The following is a 23557-nucleotide window of genomic DNA, read 5'->3' as shown; positions in this document are numbered from 1 at the left end:
TCGACAGATCAGCAATCAATTCCTCAATCTAAAAATACCAGCACACTGAATGTTTTTCTTTCTTTTTTTTTGCAAACGAACAAACATCACAGAGCACAAAGACCATTCAATTGTTGCTGGTTTTAAAAAAAAGGGTTGGCTAGTTGGCGGCTGAAAAGATCAGCAAAATGGTAAAAAAAACATTACGACTGGAAGATACAGATGTAAGATACAGATGTTGTGATGTAAATACAGAGTAGACGGGAGCAGCACAATTACTACATGGAGCCTACAGCTCATCCACATAAAGAACTGAACCTCGACTGTTTATAATGCCTATTTAAGAGACATACCTTTATTTCCCATATGTCATACGTACATTTCACCTTGTAGTAAAAAGTGTCCTTGTTTTTCACATCTTCTCCTGTTTTTATTTGCCGTTATGTTTACATTACATTAAATACGTTTGTTATTTTTCTTTAATCTCTTTGTTTTTAACTTGATGTCTGCATTTCATCTCGTTGCTCTGTCATTTATCCGCTGACGCATTTCTACATCTCCTCTCAACAGGTTCTATTGGAGATGGACCGATACCAGCATCTGTGCTCGTAAAACTACTCCGCTACGACCACGGCCGCTACTATTACGGCAATGTGGCATTAACCACTCGTCAGTTGAGCCCAATAAGCCGCCCAGCTGCAACCATGATGCACAAACTGGTTAAATCTATAATTCATCACCAGCTGCAGTGCGTAAAAACAGGCAGTCCTCAATAAATCCCCAGCGCATCAATTAGTTTAGCCGTCAGTTTGTCAGCCGTTCGTGTGTCTCGCATAATCTATCAGTGTGTTGAAAACCTGGCTGGTGTCCGGGCGAGAGAGAGCGTGTGTGTGTGTGTGTGTGTGTGTGTGTGTGTGTGCACGTGTGTGTGTGTGTGTGTGTGTGAGACGGTGAGTATGAAGTCAGCAGTAAAGTTACAGCTGTGAATGCAGCAGTGCGTGTACAGATTATTGAACAACTTCTCAAAACCTGTGAGGAGACGAGAGCTAACTGTGTCTTGCTTGTTGTCCAGCTGATGATTAAAGTGAAATGACCTTTAAGGTGGACCAGTGCGATTCTCTTTTAAGGGAGAAGACGCTCTCCCACATGGTACCTTTAATTATTGTCTACGCCACACCTGTCCCTCCACATTTCAGAGCCCCTCCTCCCCGACGGAAACACTTTTCATTACATACGTCTGATTCCTGATCACACTTCACTGTTTCCTGCCTCCTGACAGCCTGTTCTGAACTCAGTAATTCTCTGCGCTGTTGATGCTTGTGATTGGAATATTAAAACGCTAATTCAACAGAGGATCATCGGTAACTCACAGACAACACAATCGATTTTTCCACAAGTTCGTCAGGTGAATGTCAAACACAATTTAGAAGTTTGTCTCAGGATTTGGGAACCGAATAGAGATCTTTTACGCCAAAAGACATTTTGGTAAGCGTGCACATGTATCATTGTATCTTTCATACCAACCAGTTTCCTAACCCACTTTGTACATGATTACATTTCCTCAGGCAAAATCCAGTTTACTGTGTTCTGTTAATTCCCCGCTGATCATCAATGATTACAGATCAAATATATATTTGTTCCTATATTTAACAGTAGTAATAAGAGGTGATAGCCCTAAGTGATACATGCTTGTCAGTCTTTCAAATTGACTCTATTATACGTCAGCTCATACATATCAATAGGAGAAAAGCAAGCTAATTAAAACTCGATCACCACCAGTAACATTTTCCTCTTCCTGCTGCTTCCCATGACACCTCCATTTTCCAGCATCAGTCTGTTGCTGTGAAGGCGGCAGATATCCAGAGCAGCAGCAGTCTCCAAGGTATCCTTACTGAAGACGAAGCTAAATAGCCGCCACTTTACGCACAAATCTCTCTTCTCTCTCTTTTCTGCAGACAGCTAATCCAAGAGCTGATAAGAACCCATCCAGTCCATTTTAATGAGTAAAGAGAAACCCAGTGGATGACTATGAGAGAGAAGATGCCAGGGAGGAGAAGAGATCAAACAGCCTTTCCAAAAAATGAAATCAGGCTTGTTGCTGGCAACTTTCCCTCCTTTTTCACTCTCTATTGCGTTTTTCTCCTGGGTAACTCCTCTCGCCCTCATTTATAGATTGGAGCCGCAGTAAGGTTGCCTGTGGACTCAGTTTTTATTATTCTTCAATACTTTATCTCCATTTTCTCTCCTAATCTCTTGTCTTTTCATTCTTTCTCCTGAATTATAACAAAAACGGGATTATCAGCATCTAACACACTGCGAGACACCTCCATGTCGGCTGTTGCTGCCTACAGCTGTGAGACGGAGAATAATCAAGGACTGATTTGTCGCAGCTCGTTATTTGGCCTTTTGTCAATCAGGGCAAAATTGAAACATCTGGGGCCTTTTTAATTTACATTATTGCACTCCTACACTCGTCATTGTCTTACTCTGAATGCCACCATAACCTCTCTTAAGAAAGAAAGATAAGGTGAACCAGTGATCGAGCACACACTTATTTCTTAGAACAGCCAATGAATTGGATCCAAAGAGTATGAACACCGAGTATAAATTACTTACCAGTTCACATTTCAGATGATGGGAAGCAAGAAGTTTTTAGAAAGATAAACACTAACCAGTGAGGTGGAAAATGCATTATTTTGAGATGCTATAATGTTGCATGCTGGTAGCCGACTGCAATGTGTGTATTTGCCGCTGAACCGAGTGAGAAGTCCTCCAAAGCAAGCACATAACCGGGTACGGGCTGGACTCGGGGCTCTATTTGATTTTGGTTCCATTTCTAACACTTTAAACCCAAATTGTACGGCAATAAAGTATTGAATCCTGAATCCTAAGCAACTCTTATCTTGAAAAAAATATTATACGACTATAGGTAAGAATAAAAAAAAAAAACATCTTTCAATTTGACGTGGTACATTTATATCTAAAACTAAATGAGCAGCAAGAGTTACTCATCGGCTGCCCTCCTCCTGACATTGAGCCTCCTGAACTGAACTGTAGTCCAGCCTCTCGAATCTCGAGGATCCCCCTTCAGCCTTCCTGACATGCCCACTCACCTGAGCGAGTGTAGCTCTCGTGGCACGTGTGTGTGATCTCTGCAGCCAGGTCCAGGAAGTGTTGCCTCTTCTCCGGCGCGCCATCGTCAGCCCCGATGCCGATCATGCCCCCCGAGAAGCAAGCCAGGTGGCCCATCTTGTGGTCCAGGATTCCTCCCCTCCACTCGGCCATGTAGGTGAGACCACCCGGGGACTTTTGCACCAGATTAGCTTCAATCGCCTGCAGCAACACAAGGTCAGGACTATTCAAACCAGCATTGACTTAAGGCTACAGAATGTGTATTTTACTGTGAACTGAATAGGATTACTACGTTTCAGTACTTTTTTAAATGACGCAACAGCAATGACGCCATGAACACAAAAAACTGTTTCGATCTGACGGGTGCAACTTCCCAATTGGAGCATCTATAGACGTTGTTTTCTATAAAGGTCTGTGTATGTGGACAATCTTCAAACAGGGAGAGGAGCCCAACACAGCTGCTACACTGTAAACATCTGCATTTATATTTTAAATGTATATGTTGTATAACAGTAAGACAAACCTCTGAGGGATTTCATCTGACACCCCTGAAGAGGTCCAGTACAGATTCTTTAATAAATGATCAAAAGACAGATGGACGAGGCAGAGAAAATCAAACGGGAGAAAAACTGTTTTTTTCATTTTGCAACCGTGTTTCCTGTCAGCGTTTTATGTTTCATAAGACAGAATACAACAGTTAGAAGGACATCTCGTGAGATAATTTCTGAACAATTCATCATTCTCTCTCTTCAACAGATTTTTCTCTCTCATCGCCGTCTCATCTCTTCCGTGCTCATTTTGCTTTTGAATACAGATTTGTGTTATTCAGCAGCAACACCTCACAAAGTGCTGATGATTTAAAGTGTAAATTCTCTCTCTAACCTCGGGTCCAATCGTTCATCATTATTTTTTTCTAACGGCTCTTTTAGGATGTGCTTGGGAAAACGAAATGAGGAAATTAAGACATCCTCTTCTAGATGTATATGTGAAGAGCAATTGGTTTGTGGAGTGGGACATTTTAATTTGCTGTATGAAAGAAACCTGTATGAGAGAAACCTTTGCTGCTAAATGAGGGTTGATGAAGATGAAACATGCCGAGGACAAAACACACATATGTGTACTATGAAAGCTTATAAATACCATGTTCTCAGAAAAAATGAAAATCATTTTTCTTGAAGGATGATAATTTACTGCTAATTAGCAGTTGTTAGCAGTAATCATGGCATAGTCTAATTGGAAAATGTTCTCACATTCAACACTGCGTTTTAATTATTAATCTACTTTTATATGAATGCCAAAGATAATGAGTTGTGCTGCGCCTTCACCTTAGATCTCTGCACAAACACACAGGATATAACTTCATCTGATAGCACGGGGGTCCCTGGCCATTTAAATACCAAGTCACAGGAGAGGAGGACCGTCTGTAATTAGCAGTTATGCCTCTGGCTTGACCCTCCGATGAGAACTGAGGAAATCTTCAATGGCGATTTTAGGTTATTGTCTGTGATACAGTAGTTGTAGCCGGAGGGAATCTGCTATTATCTCCATTAAAGATGAAAACAGATGGATTCTGATGGGGTTGCTTTTCATGCATGTGTATACTGTGCAGTGGGTTCATATGTGTACAGGCTTTTGTTTTTTGCAGGTAGTTGGAGCGCTACAATCTTACATGACAGTTTATATAAATACATGAATCAGTTGCCGTATAATCCCATTACGCAGTAACAGGAAGCTTTCCTTTTCGATTTCATCTTCCTTTCTTTGCCCTATGACCGTTCCACTGAGAGCATCTCTGTCACAAACGTACTCCCGCTGTACATAATCACGGTATGGTGCTTTGGATAAAAGCATCCATTACAGCCCTACAACCGCTTCTAAATAGGATCCACTGATTGTCAGTAGGAGAGGGCATCTTCGAATCATCTATGCATAAAAAGACCCCTGGTTTTGAGTGACAAGGACACTTTGCTTTGCACGATCACTCCATTATTTCTTTAAGTGCAGTACAAACACTTTCAGAATTGGTTTGTAAATGGGATGGCAATTCAACATCTCACTTTTGCTTAACAGTCATGACAGCGCTGTGAATGGGTTGTAAAACTTACAACACGGTACAAGTCTGAATTTTATGCCGTCAAAACCAAATGACTACAGCAGCACAAGATTAAGATTAATATGCCCAAAGAGCGATTCAATGCATGTCTGTTTTCACTTTCCCCTCCCTCAGCGTGGGTTAAAAAACAAGGCCAGCAGTAACGTTTTATATTTTGCGTTTCCATAGATGTACAAACATCAGCAGAACTCTAAACATGCAGTATGTGAGAAACGAACTGAATGCTGTGCCATGTATTGCCTGCTCGTGTGTCATGTTTAATAAAACAGGCAGCTCTCCAATAATGTCAAATGACATGTAATTGATGAGACATTTCATTAAGGGATTCACTCTGAGAGAAGGGGGGGGGGGGCGACCCTCATCGATCAAGCTTCCAGCAGTCACGCTCATGATGGCCACTAATTAAGGCTTCAACTGCAAACAATCATCTTTAATCCAGCCTTTGTGGAGACAAAGAACACATTTCTACCTTCTTATTTCTCTTTTTAACTCAAGTGTAAAGCACTTTGTTTGATTGCAGGCGTATGCAAATGACTAACTATTATCATTTCATCAAATGGAGCCATGCCTAAGCGTGAAATGTAATATTCGAATCGCCATACCTCCATCGCGCCGTAGTACATTTGCTTTGCGTCCTCGTCCGTCTTGTCAGACATCAGATATGATTTGATCAGATACTCGTAGAAACTATCCCCGAGGCCACCGATGGACACGTGATCTAACAACGGGAATATGAAAACATTCAGCAGGGTCACGTGCAGGTCTGTGTTCAGGTTATCTGCAAAATACAAACGTTTTCGTATGCAATCCGGCTGTTCGGAGACACACTGTGAGTGGGATTATTGTCACGGTGGATTGTGAGTGCATGAGGCCGTTCAATTCTTTCAGTCAGCACCTTCAGACCTGCAGCAAACATCGCCACTACTGCTAGCTACAGTAGGCAAGGAAGTTAATAATGGGCAAGTGTTGATTTTTAGCTGAATCAAAAATGTATGAAGAAATAATTTTCATCGGTTAATACATCCAAATATTCGAGGCCATATCGTTCTAGTTTTCCATCATGCTTTCACACTGGCCGGTATAATGGGAAACCGGTATTACAATGCTCCTGATGTCGTATTAAAAGGGTCTCAACAAGTCTTACATTTAATTCTGCTAACCCGACAAGAAACCCTGTTATTTCATTTAAGTCTTACAGCCCACGCTATCTGACTAACATATGTCACAGCGTTAAAAAATCCAACATAAACTGCATTTAGTCATTCCTTCAGAGCTTCTGTGGTTCATTCGAGGCATGCACGATCAAGTTACATGAGCCCACGTGCTCTCTGTTCACTGATGGTAGAACATGTTTGATTATGTAAAACACTTAAAGCTTCTGAGTGGTAAGTACAAGTCCATGTTGAAACTCATAAAGATGAATATGATATTGCAGTGGAGGCGCGCATACTGCAGCTCTTCATCCCTCCACTCATGCTCTTTGAATGCACGCACACGTTTGCCGACTCCCCCGCAAGGTTATCACAGTGCTGCTGTGTTTGTCCTTGACATAGACAGAAGAGGGTGAGCTGTGAAGCAAAGATTTCTTTTTTTCCCCCTTTGTTGCAATACGTACATACCGTTTTGCTTCTCTACACACTCGCAACAATTAACCTCTGTAATCATCCAGATCACCACCGTTTCAGTCCCAGCGTCGTCTTATCGCATTCTTTCCCCCCCCCCCCCCCCCCCCCCAACTCCTTTCAGGTAAATCGGAAAGATCCAATTTCCTGAAGTAATTGAATTCATTATCATTTTAATAACCCAGAGCAATGGGAGTATGGAGCCATTGCTATGAGACGAATATTAAAAATGAAAGGAAGTAGACGGACGTGTGGGTGACGTAGATGAGCAGCAATAAGAGCTTTGACACGTGAGGTGACTCAAGGTCTTTCAGTGGTGTGAAAGCCAAATGAAAGAGTCAGAAATGGGGAAGGTAAAAACGGGAAATTACATTCAAAGTATTTTACTCTAATCCCACATTGGGAAAATACAATTATGGTAATACTTACTAGGTAACAAGAATGACCTTCCCTGGGCAGCTCAGAGAGTGATTTGTCACTTTCTTTTTGTTCTTCCAATAATCTCCAGAATGAAGGTCCCGTATACAGCGGACACAGTACTTACGTTGGACCCAGTTGCCGCTGACTGGACTGAGGAAGTTGGGGTACAGGCCGTGGGGTTTTTCAATCTTGTTCAGTAGTTTTCTGATGTTCATCACCTGCAAAGACACCAGGGTACAATGAATATCAGAATACTACACTCCCAATCCATGGTCAAACCTCAGTAGAGTAGTCCTGAAAAGAAACACTGGAAATATACTGTATATATATATCAAACCTTCTCTGTGTAGATGGGATTCCTGGAGAGCTCCGAAAGATGGACAAATTCGAGATGAAGAGTCCCGAACTCAGCCAGGATGCTGCTCCCGGCTGAGGCCCAGCCCCAACTCCAACTGGTGCCACTGCAACAATAACCAAACAAGTAGACTAAGTCTCATGGCTGTTACCCACCGGCATCTTCAAGGACAAACGCCTTCATAAGATCGCTGCAGTATGTGCAGTTCATTTAGAGAAGTGAATCATCAGGGAACCGGTTTGATCCGTGGCTCTTCACACTGTAGGTGTAGCTGACACTGTGTTTGTGTTCATGCCGTCAAAAACACAGTAAACGGAAGTATGTTGAATTTCTCTAAAGGTGGGCGAAACGGGAACCTGGGGCCACATCATGATGATCAACAAGCGTGTTAGTCGGGAGCACAGCTCACCTTTTAACCGTGGTTAGTTTTGTGTGCTTCCTTATTTCACCGTTTGTCAGAATTAATATCATAAACAGAAGGTAGTTCCTGATTTCAACAGATTCATCACAACCATTTTTGTTTTCTTTACTACCGAGTAATGCAACACAGTTACTTCTTGAAAGCGACCATGTTCGCTCATTAAAATGATAAATATATTTACAGTCGTTGAAAATCTACAGGAGGGTAAGAAAAGTGTACTCGTTCAAATCTGAATTGAAATTAAAGGAATATGCAAAAACAATATGCAGAAAATAAAAGCACCAATAGTGCATGAATACAGTCCGTACTGTAGATCTAACTGATTCATCGAAGTACAGCACACTCTTCTGAATGAACTCGTGCTTCATGTGACCCTCCTGTATCAGCAGCAGTATTACTTTTGGTTTTACTGAACAAAGTTACAGAACGTCGCCCATTCAGAGTGCTTCTTCTTCCGTCTGTGCTCAATGCATCATAACGTCTTCTTTTTTTTTTATTCCCTTTTCAGATGAAAATCAATAATCTAATCTACTGCATGTCTCCAGAGATGTGCGTAATGCATTCCGTCCAAAGTTTATCGATCCATTTAAACATTCTGTCGTTGTTATTTGTGGTTTTCAGAGTTGGACCATGTATCATCCTCCTGTACTCATTCTTTCTAAACTGTGTGCAACAAAGCTGAAACAATGAGTCGATTAATCTATTAGCATTTGACAGAACGTTAATCCTCCACAATTTTGATGGTTGGCGGAGTGGCTTTAGAGGGGAACCTGAAGGGAAGGGCTCTCAGCGTTGCTTTCTTGGCGACTTTCTCGCTAGATTTAGCAACTTTTGGGGCTAGCACTGCTAGCTACTTTCATTGGTAAAGCGTTTGCAACACTGGGCTGGGTCAAAAAAAATCAAAGCTTACTCTTGCTCGTTGCCTGTTGTGACTGATGTCTGTGTAAAGTTGAATTAATCCATAAACTGTACATAAGAAGAGGACGTAGTCTCCATGATGTCACCAATCGGTTTGTGGACAGCCGCTATTAGGCCACAAATTTGACATTTTGGCCATCGCCATCTTGGTTTTTGTAACCAAAAGTGACACAAAATGATGGAGCTGAGTACAACCGACTGTTGAATAAAACATTTTAATGTGACAAAAAAGGTCACGATTACATTTCATGAACTGAAAACACTTTAAAGCTGTAAAACGAAAACACAAACAACTGCCAGACTAGATAATGCTGCGGCAGCGACCTGTCAATCTCAGTAAGCCCGCCCTAAAGTCGACCCTGCTTTATGGCTATTTTACTCTAAAAGGGACAATTATTTACAAAATGAACGTCATGCTGTATTGAAGACTTGAAACTATAGAGATTGAGACCACAAACATAATGTTTTCTGAGGTAATAAATCAAGTGAGGAGTAGAGTCACGACTTCTATACAATCAAGCTTCTTTTGCAACCAGAGAAAGAATAGAAAGAATGCAACTTTAAGGCACTTCGACATTGCGTTAACTTCAACTTGAAAACTTTCCAAGTTATGTGATTTCACTGTGTAGTGACGGCTTAAAAAAGTTACCCAGACACTATGAACATCAAGGTCAGACACATTATACCCTTCAGTTTTATTTCCTCAAGTCAGTGTGGGTAATATTACTCTGCAAATCGAATTCTCACTTAATGTGCGGTCTCTGAGACGGCGCACTAATGCACGGCCTTGATTACTTGAGGCAGAATGTACCAGCAGAATGGCTTTACATATCCTCTAATAGATGCTGGAGACATCCGGTAATGAATTGAACAGAATTTGTAAGAAGGGAACATGTTGGAGGGAGATAAAAAGAAAAAGGTGGGTGGTGTGCGAGTCAAAGAGTGTGCCGCTGTGATGAATGCATCCATTAAAGGTTTGGGGGCTACATCATTCGTAGCTCTGGCTCGAGTCACATCTGATTCATCCTTTAAGAAGAATCAATCTGAGAATCAAAGCCGAGGTGCAGGGCAGCGGGTGGTGTGCTTATGTGTGTTTGGAGGAGATGGGAGCACTCATTTTTCACTCTTTTCACCCATTTAACAAACACACGCTCACACTCTTCCAAAGCTGTCAGAAATATAACGAGGTGTAGAAAATAATCATTTAAAAAAATGCAAAATCAATAACTCATGTCACGCATAATATGTTGGGGAAATTGGCATTTTTGTGCATCATAACAGAAGAGCTAAAATAATTCAAGGGTTCAAGGGCTTTTTAGCAATAGTAGTAGAACATGCTGACATTCAATTTTCTTTTAAAGTGTTTTCTTGATTTTTAGGGGGCTGTGTATTATAGTATACACACACATGTTGCCACAGTGTGAATTGTTTATTTATTCCCGCACATTGAAAAGGTTTTCCCACAGAATGCAGGTTGAGTGAAGTCTAATGAAGAAGCACAGTTACCATCAGCCAAAAAGTAGAGCTAAAACTAAGAAATAGTGTCATCAATGATTAAGCAGCTGACTATTTTCTAGATGAATCATTTCATTTCAAAATGGCTTTTGTCTAACAAACAGTCCAAAACCTGAAAGTTCCCTGCAGGCACGCTTTCAAATTGTAAAAATAAATACTATGCTGTGATTAATATTTAGTTTAATATGGTTTTCCCACAAAAAAATGCAAAAAAAAAAATAAAAACTCTGGATGTACATCTACTCTTTCTCCCTCATTGAGAACTTCTGGGTCTGACCTCTCCCTGTCCAGCACCGCTGCGGAGGCTAGCTTGAGCAGGTGTGGTCGCAGAGCTCTGCAACCAGCAGGCAATCTCTCTGTTAGCAATTTAAGAAAATCAGTTTAATGTCAAATCAGAAAAATAAACTCAGAAACCCTCAGAATTAAGAAGCATGAACGAGACGTTTGGAAAAAAAAGACTTCTAATCGCTGAGTTAATCTTTTCAGTACTTAAAGAGAGATCTGGTTTCATCTTGTTGCCATCGGATGTATTGTACCAGACGAAGCGCAGACCTGAAAGACCCCTGCAGATGTTTGACGAATCACAATAACACAAACGTGCAGGAAAAGACTCGTAACACCAAGTAATGCACAAGAGTCCTTCACTTACATAAGAAGATACTTCCCATATGGAGTCAAAAGCACAGGCTGTGCAGCAGAACTGAACTCCCCTGTGTGCAGACTGCCTGCTTGTGTTCTGTTACACATTGCATATGCTCATCTCAAGTGACATGTGTGTGTGTGTGTGTGTGTATATATATATAGAGTGCATATGCTTGTTTGTGTGTCTGCACAACACGTTGCTCCGTGCACCCCACATCACCGCAGTATGGGCAGCCTGGTGCCTCCTGCCCATCTGTACCACAGGCCCGTGTTGGTGATGTAGCAGGAATTAACTGTAGAAAAAGGTAATTAAATCTGCCAGCAGCTGTCCAGCTTGGCTGGCAAGTAGTAGCAGGTGGATGACAGAGGCTGCCAGGAAGTATTTTATAAAATGAGATTAGGCAATGAGAGGATAAACTGGAGGATTTACAGAAATCTTAAAAACAGAGAAAAAAGGAGTTTGACAGTTTAAATAACTTCCAAAAAAAATCAAACGTGGCTTTATGAGTGTAATATTGTAGATCCACTCACAGGACCCTTCATCACATGACTCAAGAAGTGAACCTTTTTGGGGCTGCTGTTCATGCATGAAACAGGCTGTGGGCTGTGGGCAGGCTGTGTCAGCTAGCGATGCTAATTTGACTGTCACAGTCACTGACACAGAGCTTTTATCAGCATCACTTTGTCAGATGTTCCTGTCTCACTCTAAAATTGTTCAATCAGAAAACAAGAGGCACACTGCACATCGCCACTCTCGCTTAAGAGAATCAAACCCAGTTCCAAACACGGAGAGATTCATGGTCAAATTGTTCCAAAATGAAAATAGCTTGATGTTGTGCTGCGTGACCGCGGCATTAACAAGATTGTGTCGGTAAATATTTTCGATGAGAAAGGGAATGGGTTGGAACAGATTAAAAATTAAAACAACTCATTTAAATACAAGCAAATATTATTCATGTGATCCTCCAATGTATTTATGAACACAGATTAGTTCTCATCCAAATATTATGGTCGTTGTAAAGCTCAGCCTGCAGCTGATCCATTGTCAGACAGAGACCGTGGGCCTGTCTGTTAGAAGTGTTCTTTTCATAATGTTCTCTTCTTCACGTCATCTCTGAAAACATTTCAGAAAATTCATGTCGAGCTGAATTTTGCTGTGAAACTACAGATGAGTAGACAAATCTACTTTCTTCTTTTCGAACATGAAAGTTCACGTCATGTATCATGACTGAAAGTTAGAATTCAGTGTCGCTGTGTGCAACTTAACTGAGGATTGAGAGGAAGGTTGAATACAATAGTAGCTGATTTCGTAGTACTTCACATCTCAATTCAAACTCGGCTCACGTTTTTTTTTTTCTTGAATCAAGACGCATGAACTGCGTGTGCACTGATTCATGCCAGCCAGCGTGATACAACTTGATATCAGGGACGGAGGACTTTTGGAGGTGAAGGCTGCTGCTGAGACTCACCTCCCCAGGTTAATGACTCCTCGGGGGATTCCTGTTGGCGTGTTGAAGGCAGGCAGCAGCTTCTCTCCCAGTTCCATTACTTTGGTTTTGTACATCTGGAAAATACAGAAAGAGGCAACCTGGTAAATATACAAACAACACACGTTCGACATGTGCAGACAGACGCTTATAGATATTACAAAGAGAAAAACTGTCGTCCTCTCAGTTAAGCTGAAAAAAAAAAGAAACCAGTCACAGGCTAGGAATCACAGGCCTGCACACATTTCCTGTCCAAAGCTAATTATGTGAAACATAAGGCCTGCAACAACCATCCAGCAGGATTAAAAGCAATCTCATCGATGCAATCTACAACAGTCCATTTAAAACCGCTCTTCCTCTGCATCTCTATCTATCTCCCTGAGGCCGAGGCAAAGTTGAATGCATCTTCTTATGAACTGCATTATCAGTCACCAACTCTCCATTAACCAGTGGGACCAATGTTTGAAAGAAAATAAAGAAAGATAAATTGAAGACTGTTGAGAAAGATATTGAAACGCCGACAAAGAAAGAGACGTCTGAGGAGATCCATGCTAGAGACTAGAAAGCCTTGGAGACGAGAGAGAGAGAGAGAGAGAGAGAGAGAGCGAGAGGAGAAAGTGATTGAGAAGAGACAGACGTGTTATACGGAGGGAAAACAGAGTCAGGACAAAGGGCAGCCAGAAAGAGCTTGTGAACACGGCAGCAGTGTGGAGCAGTGACTCAGCAGAAATATTGAGGAAGACGAAGAGAAAACAAATTGCAATCAGATAGGTACAAACCACTGGCATCCACTGTTTTTACCATGTAAAGTGCCTTTGATTACCTTTTAAAGAGCTACACAAGCATCTTGTGCGTAGACGATTCGGAAGCATCGCACTCTTTAAACCTACCCATGAGCCTTTGCGTGAAACTCTCACGCACGTTATTGGAGATATGAGTGAGCACCGTCGGATTTTTACGGCTTCACAAAAACACCGCATCCCATAGTTGGAAAGTAAATGAATCAGTTTGAATCAGATTGCATTTTTCCAAAGGGCCAGGGTTTCCCGCCGGCTGGTGAATCAGATATTCTCACAGACGCTGTCAGAAGAGGTTTTCTGTTGCACGGGCCGAAAGCTTACCCGACAAATAACAAGATCTTCCATTACAGTCAAACTGCTCCCTCAAAGCAGGAAATACTCGACTAAATAAGACAAAGTTTGGAAAAGACACCTCGAGTGTTTCTTCATCAGTTTCACCCAGCTAGTGTGCTTCACCGGGCGTGTTGTTACTGAAATCACTCCATGTACTCTTTAGTGCATTATATTTATTTGAGTGGGAAATGTCTCCACTATGTAGTTCCTCTCCAAACAAAAAAAACAACAATGGATCAATAAGTATTAATTATGTATTTCCCGTGCAGCTAAATCCTGATATATCTTCATCTTATTCTGCATAGACCTGCATTGTTGCCTAAAAACGTATAAAAACACATCAGCGAGCCACATCTTTGCACTGGGTTACGTGTTCCTTCATTATCATCAACACGGCTACAGCAGTTTATTTTTGCGTCGACCCCACATACACATTCCAGCTTCAGTATATAATCACTGGAGCAGTCGTTCTCAATAAATGTAGTATTTATGTCTGTCTGAGGAGCGTTGAGAGGCGTCTGTGTGCTGATTTTAATACTTGAGACATCCTGATGGTAGCACCGCCGATACTTTCTGCTTCCGCAATCAACTCTTAACAACCAGCCTGCTGGTGCTTTGAGCGCATTTATAATAATACGTTGTATATCACATGGTGTGAAGCATTTGCAGAATAACAGCACTTTTACTTGGGTACCCACCTCTTCTGACATGTCAATCACGGCTTTTTTCCACCATGAATAATAAAGAAACATTTGTTTCCACCACATTATATGTGCCTTTCTGAACAACGGATTTGGGTACATCCCCCCCCATATGGAAGAGCGCATAGGGGCCATTTTCTCGGGTTTGTTTGTTCCCTGAGGCGAGGATTGAGAGGTTTTACTCTTAAACAGAAGCGGCAGACCTAGAAATGTTCCTCAGAGTGTTTCTCCACTGGCCTCTGACGGTGTTAGCCATGGGAGAGATGACTGCATGCCCGGCGCGCGTCTTCAGCGGTTAAGAGTTGATGGAAAGACCATTTGTGTCCAGCCTCCTTTCCCCCATCCGACAGGGAATTCCAACTGAAAGGGAAGCGAGCGACCTGTCGGCTGTCGCATCGGATCAATGTTTCTCTTCGCTGAGTTCCACCATTCTGCCATCTTATCAGAGGCAGCAAAGTAAAACAAAACAAAAAAGAAAATGACATGAAACTAAACTCGAATTTTCTTGACAGCTTTGTGTTGTTGGACGGATGGGTAGGCGGCGCAAACACACAAAGTGTAATGACAATGGCGCTTCAGCAATAAAGCGCACGTGTCGGAGGAGGCTCTCAGTGTGGCACGAGGGAGCGGCAGTGTGTCAGGGAAGACAGATTTATGAACACGGCCCTTAATCTAGCCTGTATGCTGCGTACAGTAAATCACAGAGCAGATGCCAGCCAAAGGGCTTTTGCTATAATTAATCAAGTAATTCATGAACAGGCAAACAAGAATAAATGAGTGCGATATAATGTGCTGCCCCTGCTTCTTGACGTGAGTGTCTGGGTGTTATGTATCTGAGAAAGAATGTGTGTGTCTGTTTCATTTAAGAACACGATCACACAGTGAAATTTGAAATGATGCAAACCCAGCACATAAGTAAAAGCGAGCCTGTGTGTGTGCTTGTTTTGAACAAAGTGTGTCTGCTTTGAATGTGTGTGTGTGAGTGTGTGTGTGTGTGTGCTCGAGCAGCAGCGGCGGTGGTAGAAAGGGCCGATGAGGAGAGATGGGACCAGGCGGAGGGTCATTAGTGCTGCATTTGATCAAATGGAGAGCCAGGGGACTCGAGAGGGAGCGTACACAAACATTAGGCCGAGGCTGCTCGGTATTATTCTGGCAGAATTAACGAGCGGCTGTGCGCTGCCACCCTGCTTGAGTCACACTACGTGTTGACAGGCGGCTCTAGATACCGACTGATCCACAGTTCTTCTATCTTTTCGTGGAACTTCTTGACAATGTGCTGCGATTCATCTCTAAAGATACGGGAGGTGATGGTGAATATTAAGTGTCTTGCTCACAAAGGTTGTATTTGACGACTCCTCGTGATTCTTGGCTTGACAAACATTCTAGTGCGTCTCACCAGCTTTTCCTTTATTCCTCACATTCAGGACACATCCTCGAGTCTGATGAGACAGTTGACGGACACGGAGGAGATATAATGTGGCAATAAAATTGCGAACTGTGCGACTAGCTGCTGATGTCTTTTTTCGCAGCCAGCGGAGAGCTTCATCAGCTGCACAAATCAGTCAGTCAGAGTCACTGATTCGAGGTATAAATGTGGGCTTCAAATACAAGAACAAAGCCTTATCTTTTGCACCCGTCACCACCTCCTCTTTATTCACGTTACTCAAATGTATGTAAGAGACAAAGAGAGCTGAAAACCTGATCTGCTGAAGATCTCCAGTTCAGTTCGAAGACAAATTCCTTCTCAGCTTCTGAGGACTGCTTGTGGTTTCCTTGATTATGTCCTCTATTTCTGAGACCAAAGCACATGAAGAGTGCATGCATAATGCTGTCTTTTTACAAGTGTGGTGCAGCAACCAGTTGCCTCTGTGAACAGAGTTTATTTTAAGTCATTTCAGGTTTCTGTGCTCCAAAAGTAACGACTGAATCTAAAAACTCAGCGGGGGACATTTTGAGAATCTTCTGATGTCGCCTGGCTTAGAAAATAGGCGTTTTTCTTTCGACCACAGATAAATAATTCCAATTTGGCAGCAGATCTGCGAACTAGCCTCTTCTGCCACCATCACTGAATCTAAACAACATGCAAGTCCACAGCAATGACGAACGTCTGACAGCTCAGTCCACACAGGAAGAACAACTTCTGCCCTACTGTTGTGGCATTCGTAGACCCAGAGAACGCTTGTGACGACAGCGACCACCTGTGGATGAGACACAGGCAACCACTGAAAAGATGGATTCTCTTTTATTTAAGGTGTTGATATTTGTGCCATCACTCTGTGATGAGAGGCAGAATACTAAAGATAACTTCCTGAAGGTGACATCTTAAAATGTCTTGTGCTGTCCAACCAACAATCCTAAAAGTATAGTTTACTTTCACATAAGACAAACTGACATCATCCCCGGGTATGATGTGAAGGCTCAGCGTATCTCTTTTATATGAAAAATATGATACCATATTACATCTATATTTAACATTTTGTACATTATTATATCATACAGGCCTATTAATGTTCATGCAAATGGGTCTCCATGCTGTGCAGTGTGATGAGCCGCCTGGATTTGCATCCAAAATGCCGTCAAAACTTTCCTTTGTAATTGCCGACGCAGCCTTCAGGAGGCAGAAAGAAAACTGACAAATACAAAAAAAAACTACATAAAATAAATAAATACGACCCCAAATCACAGAGACGCTGATTCGCACCACAATATTGTCACATGACAGCTGTGTTTGACAACGTATGATAAGTTATTAAGTTATTTGCAGTGGAATATTTACTTGACAGACTACGGACATTGTAGATTTGCGCGGGATCATGATCACAGATGAGCTGCGATATTATTACAGATCTCTAGAGGTCCCCAGGTACTACTCTCCTCCTGCTGAATTAAAGATTTACTTTTTTGTTCATGGAGCCTTGCGGGTTTGAAGAGAGCATTGATACGTTTCACTTTAAATTCAATTTCCCTCTCAGAAAAGGCTCTCACATGGCAAGATAAAGCAGGGAAAATTAGAAGAATATAGTTCAATTAAACTTTCAGTTGGCTTAAATACATTCTGCTGCTGCTCTCCGTCCACGGCAGTACATCGCTTTGCTCCTGTGTCGGTACTTGCTTCCTGGTTTTCACAACTGGGGGCCAGCTGACCACCATTTACCGTCGTTAATACACCGACTATGGATAAGCACCTCATGCAACACCACTTCATCACAACCAAACTATCCCTTTAAGTAAGAGATGCAGATACAGCGCTCAAACTCGTACGATAAGAGGCGGCATTTGCAAACTCTCAAGTGAAAACGCTTCTAAAACTTTTGTGTTTCACTCATAACTTAAACTGTCCACACTCTGTGGGTGTATGTTAAGTGCATTGTTATATCTGAAAAATAGAATTTGAATGGTTGGACTTTAACCTGTGCCCACACCCACGCACACGCACATTCATTCATTTCACGGCTGCTGCTGGCTGACTTCCTTTGAGGGATGGTCTGCTGAGGCCATAATAAGATGCTCATTTTCTCAGTACAATTGGAACAAAAAGTAAATTCTTGATAAGCAGCAGCTGCGCCTGGTTTGTTTAGCTTCCCTCCCAGCGGCATTGACCATTGTTAGGATCCGTTACTCTCCTCTGTATCATGGGCCTGTCGGGGGAACGAAGGGAAGACTCAAAAGGAAACAGATGCACTGCATCTCAGAAAAGCACGAGCTGGCAGAGCGACGTAGACGTCAGAAAACCTGCAATGCACTGCAGGTTTCCCCGGGCGCCTGTCATTGGCAGCCCACTGCTCCCTATATACAGGGATGGGTCAAATGCAGAGAAAAATTTTCCCCTTAAAGGGATCAAGATAGTATAAATTCTATTCTTCTATTCTATTCTAAACACTGGTGTAGTCACCGCAGATTGGAAGGAATATTACAAGTATCGGCTTCAATCATCCTCCCCGATATTTCCACCCTTTCAGCCGGATGTGAGGAGACTGACAGGAGACCTTTTCTTGCACATTGATTTCGTTCTTCATTTCACAAGCTGCTGGTGCGAGCTGACTGCGAAGCAGAGGTCCACAGGTCGCAGCGCCTTCACTCGACTACGGTTCAACAAGTCTGTGAACAACACTGTTGCCTTTGAGCAAGCTTTATTCTGCATCCTGGAATATTCAGCTCCAGATGGCGGCTGTATTGAGGCGCATTGGTGGTGTTCGAAATTCATGTTAAATATTAAAAGTTAACAAAGTCACTCTTCTCCTCGAACAATTACTATTACCAAAAATAAGGCTAGGTAATTTAAAAAAATGTTACTCCATCCATGTCGTTGATTTCTTTGCTGATCTGAATTCTATTCTATTTTATCCGACTAAGCTGTAATTTTGTGCCTGCAACACATGTTTCAAAGTCTCAATCGGCAGAGCTGGCAGAGTGACGTAGACGTCTTGAACACTTGTCTGCAAACTTGCAGCAGGCAGTCCCACGTCAGCCTGACGTCGGAGACGAAAAGTACTCTGCATAATTTATGCAGCGTAGCATTGGCTGAGAGCGAGTTGGCGATCGTGCTAAAGCAGAGCCAATAAATTAGACATGAGGACTTCTTGGAGAAACACACGCAGCAGTGCCCACCAAAGCCCAAATTGAAAAACAAACAAGTGGCGGCTGCTCAATCAAGCCCCCGCTGGAAAGGAGCGGCTCTAAATTAGTCCACATTACAGCTCTATTGTTAAGCAATGTTCATCAGCTTTAAACGTTCTTCTCTCAAGCGCATGACCACCCACTTTCTTACTACCCCTCCCTTTGACCCACTAAACTGGGCTTGAACAAATCATTTCAGTTTGCTGACTGCTGCTACTTTATAACACAGCAGACACAGTTGCTGTTATTCCTTTCCATCTAATGACGCAATTCTATTGCATATATAGTCTCTGCCTTGTGCTTCAGCTCTCTATCTTACCCAGAGCCTTATTACGGAGTATGAAAACACACCATCATATCTGCCCTGTGTGTGTGTGTGTGTGTGTGTATAAATGCCGGGGTAAAAATACATTTCCTGCCGCACATGATTATGCTCGTGAAGATGCGGGCGATTGGTTGTTGTAAACATAAATAGCCATTATTGGGATGTTTTAACTCCGATATATTATTTCCATATTACAGGGTAGCCACCGAGTGGCACTGTATGCTTCATTTCTTTTTTTCCCCGGGGGGGAATCAGGCGATGCTGTTTTTCATCCAAAGCTGATTTGTTTTGTGCAATTGTATTGCAATTCCATGCCTGAATGCAATGAAAGAAGGAGAGGGGGAGGATCCAGAGGGAAGAGTTAATCCCAAATGTTCCACTGTTTAGAAAAATACAGGGACACCCCATTATAAAATCGTATTACATTTGAGGAGCAATCTCTGAGCTGCCTGTCACAGCAAATCCCGGCGAGCCATTGTCATTCTACACAACCTGAGAGATAATAATGTTGGCACACTGGACCTCATCAGCTATCCCTTGAGCCACAAACTCTCAACGCTCGACACAGGACAAATAAAAGAGATTTCCTGTCACATAACTACACTCTTATACTTGTTTGCATTGATGGATGTCATACAAGATCATCCATCTCTGTAGCAACAGACCAGACTGACCTAGTGACCCATCAATAATTCAACTTACAATTTGCCTGCTGCCATAACCTCTCTGCCATCATTACTGCGGACGAAGAACAGGAAGAAGTGGAGCATTGGTTGCAGAGGATGTCAGGTCCAGTTCTCATTTGGACCATGACAGAGTCTCCCAGGCCTAGTGTAGGCGGACGACTCAGCCAGACGGAAGAACTAAGAGGTACCTTCCTGTGTGGGCACCGGCAGACAAGACTCCCAGAGAAACCGCAGGAAATCTGAGCGGTCGAGTTAAAGTATGCAAATGTGTGAGACATTGCAAGACAGTGTGGGTGATGGATTGACGCTTTCACACATGCTTTTTTATATCCTGCCAGCAACTTGCAATCATAAACAAAACCTAAAACTTTGAAGCCCGGCTAGATTCACCCAGATGCTCCTCAAGTCCACAAAGAAGTAGCGGATTACAAGTGTGTCCTTTGGGAGGTGCTGGAGCGCAGGCCATGCGGTCACTAAACTCTAAATGTTTGACCGGCTTGAGGACGTGACGGCACACAGCAAATTACATGGAAAATCCACACATGGTTGAGATGTCTTCTGAGCACTTTGAGGAAGAGGAACGCTCGTTGGTATGTCTGAGATGGAAAAAGGTTTGTATATTTTATGGTAAACTTACAAAAGTGTCTGGATCTTGCGGGTCACGAACCAAAGTATTGGGCAAGTTGAAATTTCACCGAATGATTTCACTACATCACTGGTCAGGGGATCAACGTTTTTACAATTCATCCTCTGGGAACAGTGACAGTCTGCACGTTTTGTGCCAATCCGAGAGACAGACAGATGTTTGCTTGAGAATGTGGCTGGAGCCACCCACTTTGAGCTTCACAGCGGCTCTCCAGCAACCCCTGTGACGTCATGGAGACCACGTCCGTGTCTCATCGTCTCCGGGTACAGCGGTGGAAGCGGAGTGCACTCGGGAGGCTACAGACGTGCAGTCAGATGTGTCAGCCCATGCTGTCATTTAACTCCACTGCATCGTTGGAGTAAAGTCGCTGGCGTGAATGACAAAAACTCTGTGTAATCTATCTTCCTTAAAAAGTCTACATAATCATCAAGCCCCCATAGAGCCTGTGAAGAAAAGGCAATTCAGCTCAACACAGTGCACAGTCTGCGAAGCGTAGATAACCGCCATTCAGACCCACCGACATGTCACTGCTTTTCCTAGAAAATTGAAATGAGTAAGACACTCCAGAAACTCAATTTCACCAGTTCTGCAAAAGGGTTGCGCGCAAAGGCAGCAGCTCACTTGTTAAAATGATAGACATGTAATGTCATATATTTTAAAAGAGAGAAAATAATTTGATAAAGGAACAAGGTCAAACTGGAGTCTTCTCAATTAAAAATTGGGTATATGGTAAAGGCATTACCTCAGTCAAAAGACTATTTGAGATGGTAATATACACAATTATACCGTACTTTTGTCAATGCATGTTTGATCCGTCTCGCACACCAGAGTGGGAGTCGTAACAAAGGTGTCACGGTGCTGCAGAGCTCATCTGGAAATGCAGAGACGGTAGTTCGATGGTGTTTTTTTATTTGGCACGCATAAATTAAGCTCTGCCTGCACTCTTGCAGACACGACAGTAATGTCAGAAAAATGTGGTAGCCAAGGAGTGATCTGTAGGGGTCACATTCAGCGTCAATCTCAGGCAATTTGACCTTAAAACTAATACAAAAACAAGCACCAAACACAAATTCCATGAATAAAAGAGCAGTTTTAATGTTCAATCTTTGCAACCTTGTTTTCTATTCCCCCTACCTGTGCAATGAGAACATGTTTTATGACATTTACCTTGGCCTCCCACATTACACCACGTGCTTTCACATCTGACGTCGATGGTGTGATAACGCTGTGAGGGGTTTTTCCACCACAGCAGAGAAAACTGCGTCCACCTACTACAAGCCTTGCCGGTACACGTTTCTTTGTGAATTCAGACATATGAATTATTGTAGAAAATCACATTTTGACAACAAGCCGCTTGGTCAACAAGGTGGTTTACTGAGTGCAGGGAACTCAAGACTGTTATTCTGCTATGAGGCCTGAGGTCGAACGTACTCAAGTGTCCTTGAGCGAGACACTGAATCTCTGTCAGCTGTTCGGTTGCTGATCTTCTGCTCTGAGGAGCAAAATGCCGAAATCCCTGCAGGCTCCAGTACAGAAATACAAAGCACCGTGTACGTAAACGCTCTAAAAACAGACCATAGACATGCCTTCAGGCTTTTGTCAGCTTCTGCTTAACAGCGCTACACAAAGGCATTAGTGATGACATGCCATTTTGCCAGTGATCTAAAATGCTAGTTGCAAGCCGATATCAAAATCATACCCTTAGGTATACGAGGCATACGGCATAATATTCCTCTCGATCCTCCACGAGCGTTATGATGCATCCTCTTGATTCTCTCAGCGCCGACCTCCATCGGTTTAGGCTATCATCCTCTCTGAGTCTACCTCGGGGACCTACTTAGATGGCAATGCATTCTCCTCTCCGATTGGCCTGGCAGGCTTCCTGTTGCCGCGTACCATGCTGTTGCCATGGTTTTGGCTGGAGCTGCGCTGCAGTTTTCGCTAGCTCCATCTGTCTTGGGTGTCAGCACGGTGCAAAACGCTATGATTCCACTCATTTTCTCACCAGGGGGGGGGGGGGGGGGGTGGTGGCGGGGTACTTCATCAATTTGAAGGCAAAATAATGTTAGGAAAGCTGAACAGATTCGCTTCACTCCTGCCAAAAGACCCAGGTGCAGGATTCAGGCGCGTGACAAAAAAGAACAAATAAATACTGTGGAGCTATTCTAAGCCCAAAGAGAAAACAGGTCAGTCGTATGAGAAACATGTTCAACTGTCTTAAATGTCATAATCAAACTACTGCTGCACATTTCTACACTCCAGTTTCCTTTCATTCCCTATATTTTTTCCATCACTGCATACCTTTCTACATTGTTTTTATCTGTACAATTTGAAAGTTTGGACATGTAGTGCCTGAACAATTCAAGTTAGACTATGTCAGAAAATAGCAGGGGTGACCTGGACAGTCCTGGTTAACAATGGTGCGGTATTGACTGTGTGCCCACTGAGGCAATGCCAGAGCAGAGGCATGCTTGAGGGCATCTGGCTTGTAGCTTTTTCCACCCGAGATAAGCACCTGTAATACTGTGGTCACTGGTCCTTCGCCATTTCTCCCGGAACAAGCCAGTAATGTTCGGTCGAGGTTTATTTTTTCCTCGGGGTGTTGATTTTGCACAAATCAAGAGAAATGCAGTCAGACACACTAACTAGGAAAAACAAAATTGCACTGCACCGGCTGAAAAGAGAGACCGCTGCAGGCATGACCAACAACGTAAACAAACATGAATCATGCTGACACTCTTCTCCGTAAGAGCAGCGCTTGGAGTTTTGACCTATCACAAGGAGCAGGGGTATCTTTGGGCTGAAGACGCCGGGCTGAACATTCTTCAAAGATGGTGAGTAATGG

General features: G+C 42.8%; 1 protein-coding gene across 2 annotated transcripts in view; it reads right to left on the bottom strand.

Annotated features, from left to right (window-relative positions):
• The window catches only part of LOC306781804 (mannosyl-oligosaccharide 1,2-alpha-mannosidase IA), a 137637-nt gene that overhangs the window by 4554 nt on the left and 109526 nt on the right, over positions 1-23557 (bottom strand). The window contains exons 5-9 of one of the 2 annotated variants that reach the window (XM_079274828.1): positions 12587-12681; positions 7604-7727; positions 7391-7484; positions 5827-5942; positions 3093-3312 (exon numbers count right to left, since the gene is read on the bottom strand). In XM_079274828.1, the coding sequence (XP_079130954.1) occupies positions 3093-3312; positions 5827-5942; positions 7391-7484; positions 7604-7727; positions 12587-12681 (649 nt within the window). Of the gene's footprint in view, positions 1-3092; positions 3313-5826; positions 5943-7390; positions 7485-7603; positions 7732-12586; positions 12682-23557 lie in introns of both variants that reach the window. The other variant, XM_079274827.1, reaches the window with a different exon arrangement.

The sequence above is a fragment of the Melanostigma gelatinosum genome (genome assembly GCF_949748355.1).
Source record: "Melanostigma gelatinosum genome assembly, chromosome: 9".
Classification (NCBI taxonomy): Eukaryota; Metazoa; Chordata; class Actinopteri; order Perciformes; family Zoarcidae; genus Melanostigma; species Melanostigma gelatinosum.
Note: the sequence above shows the minus strand (reverse complement) of the source record. Positions and strands in the feature narration are given on the sequence as shown.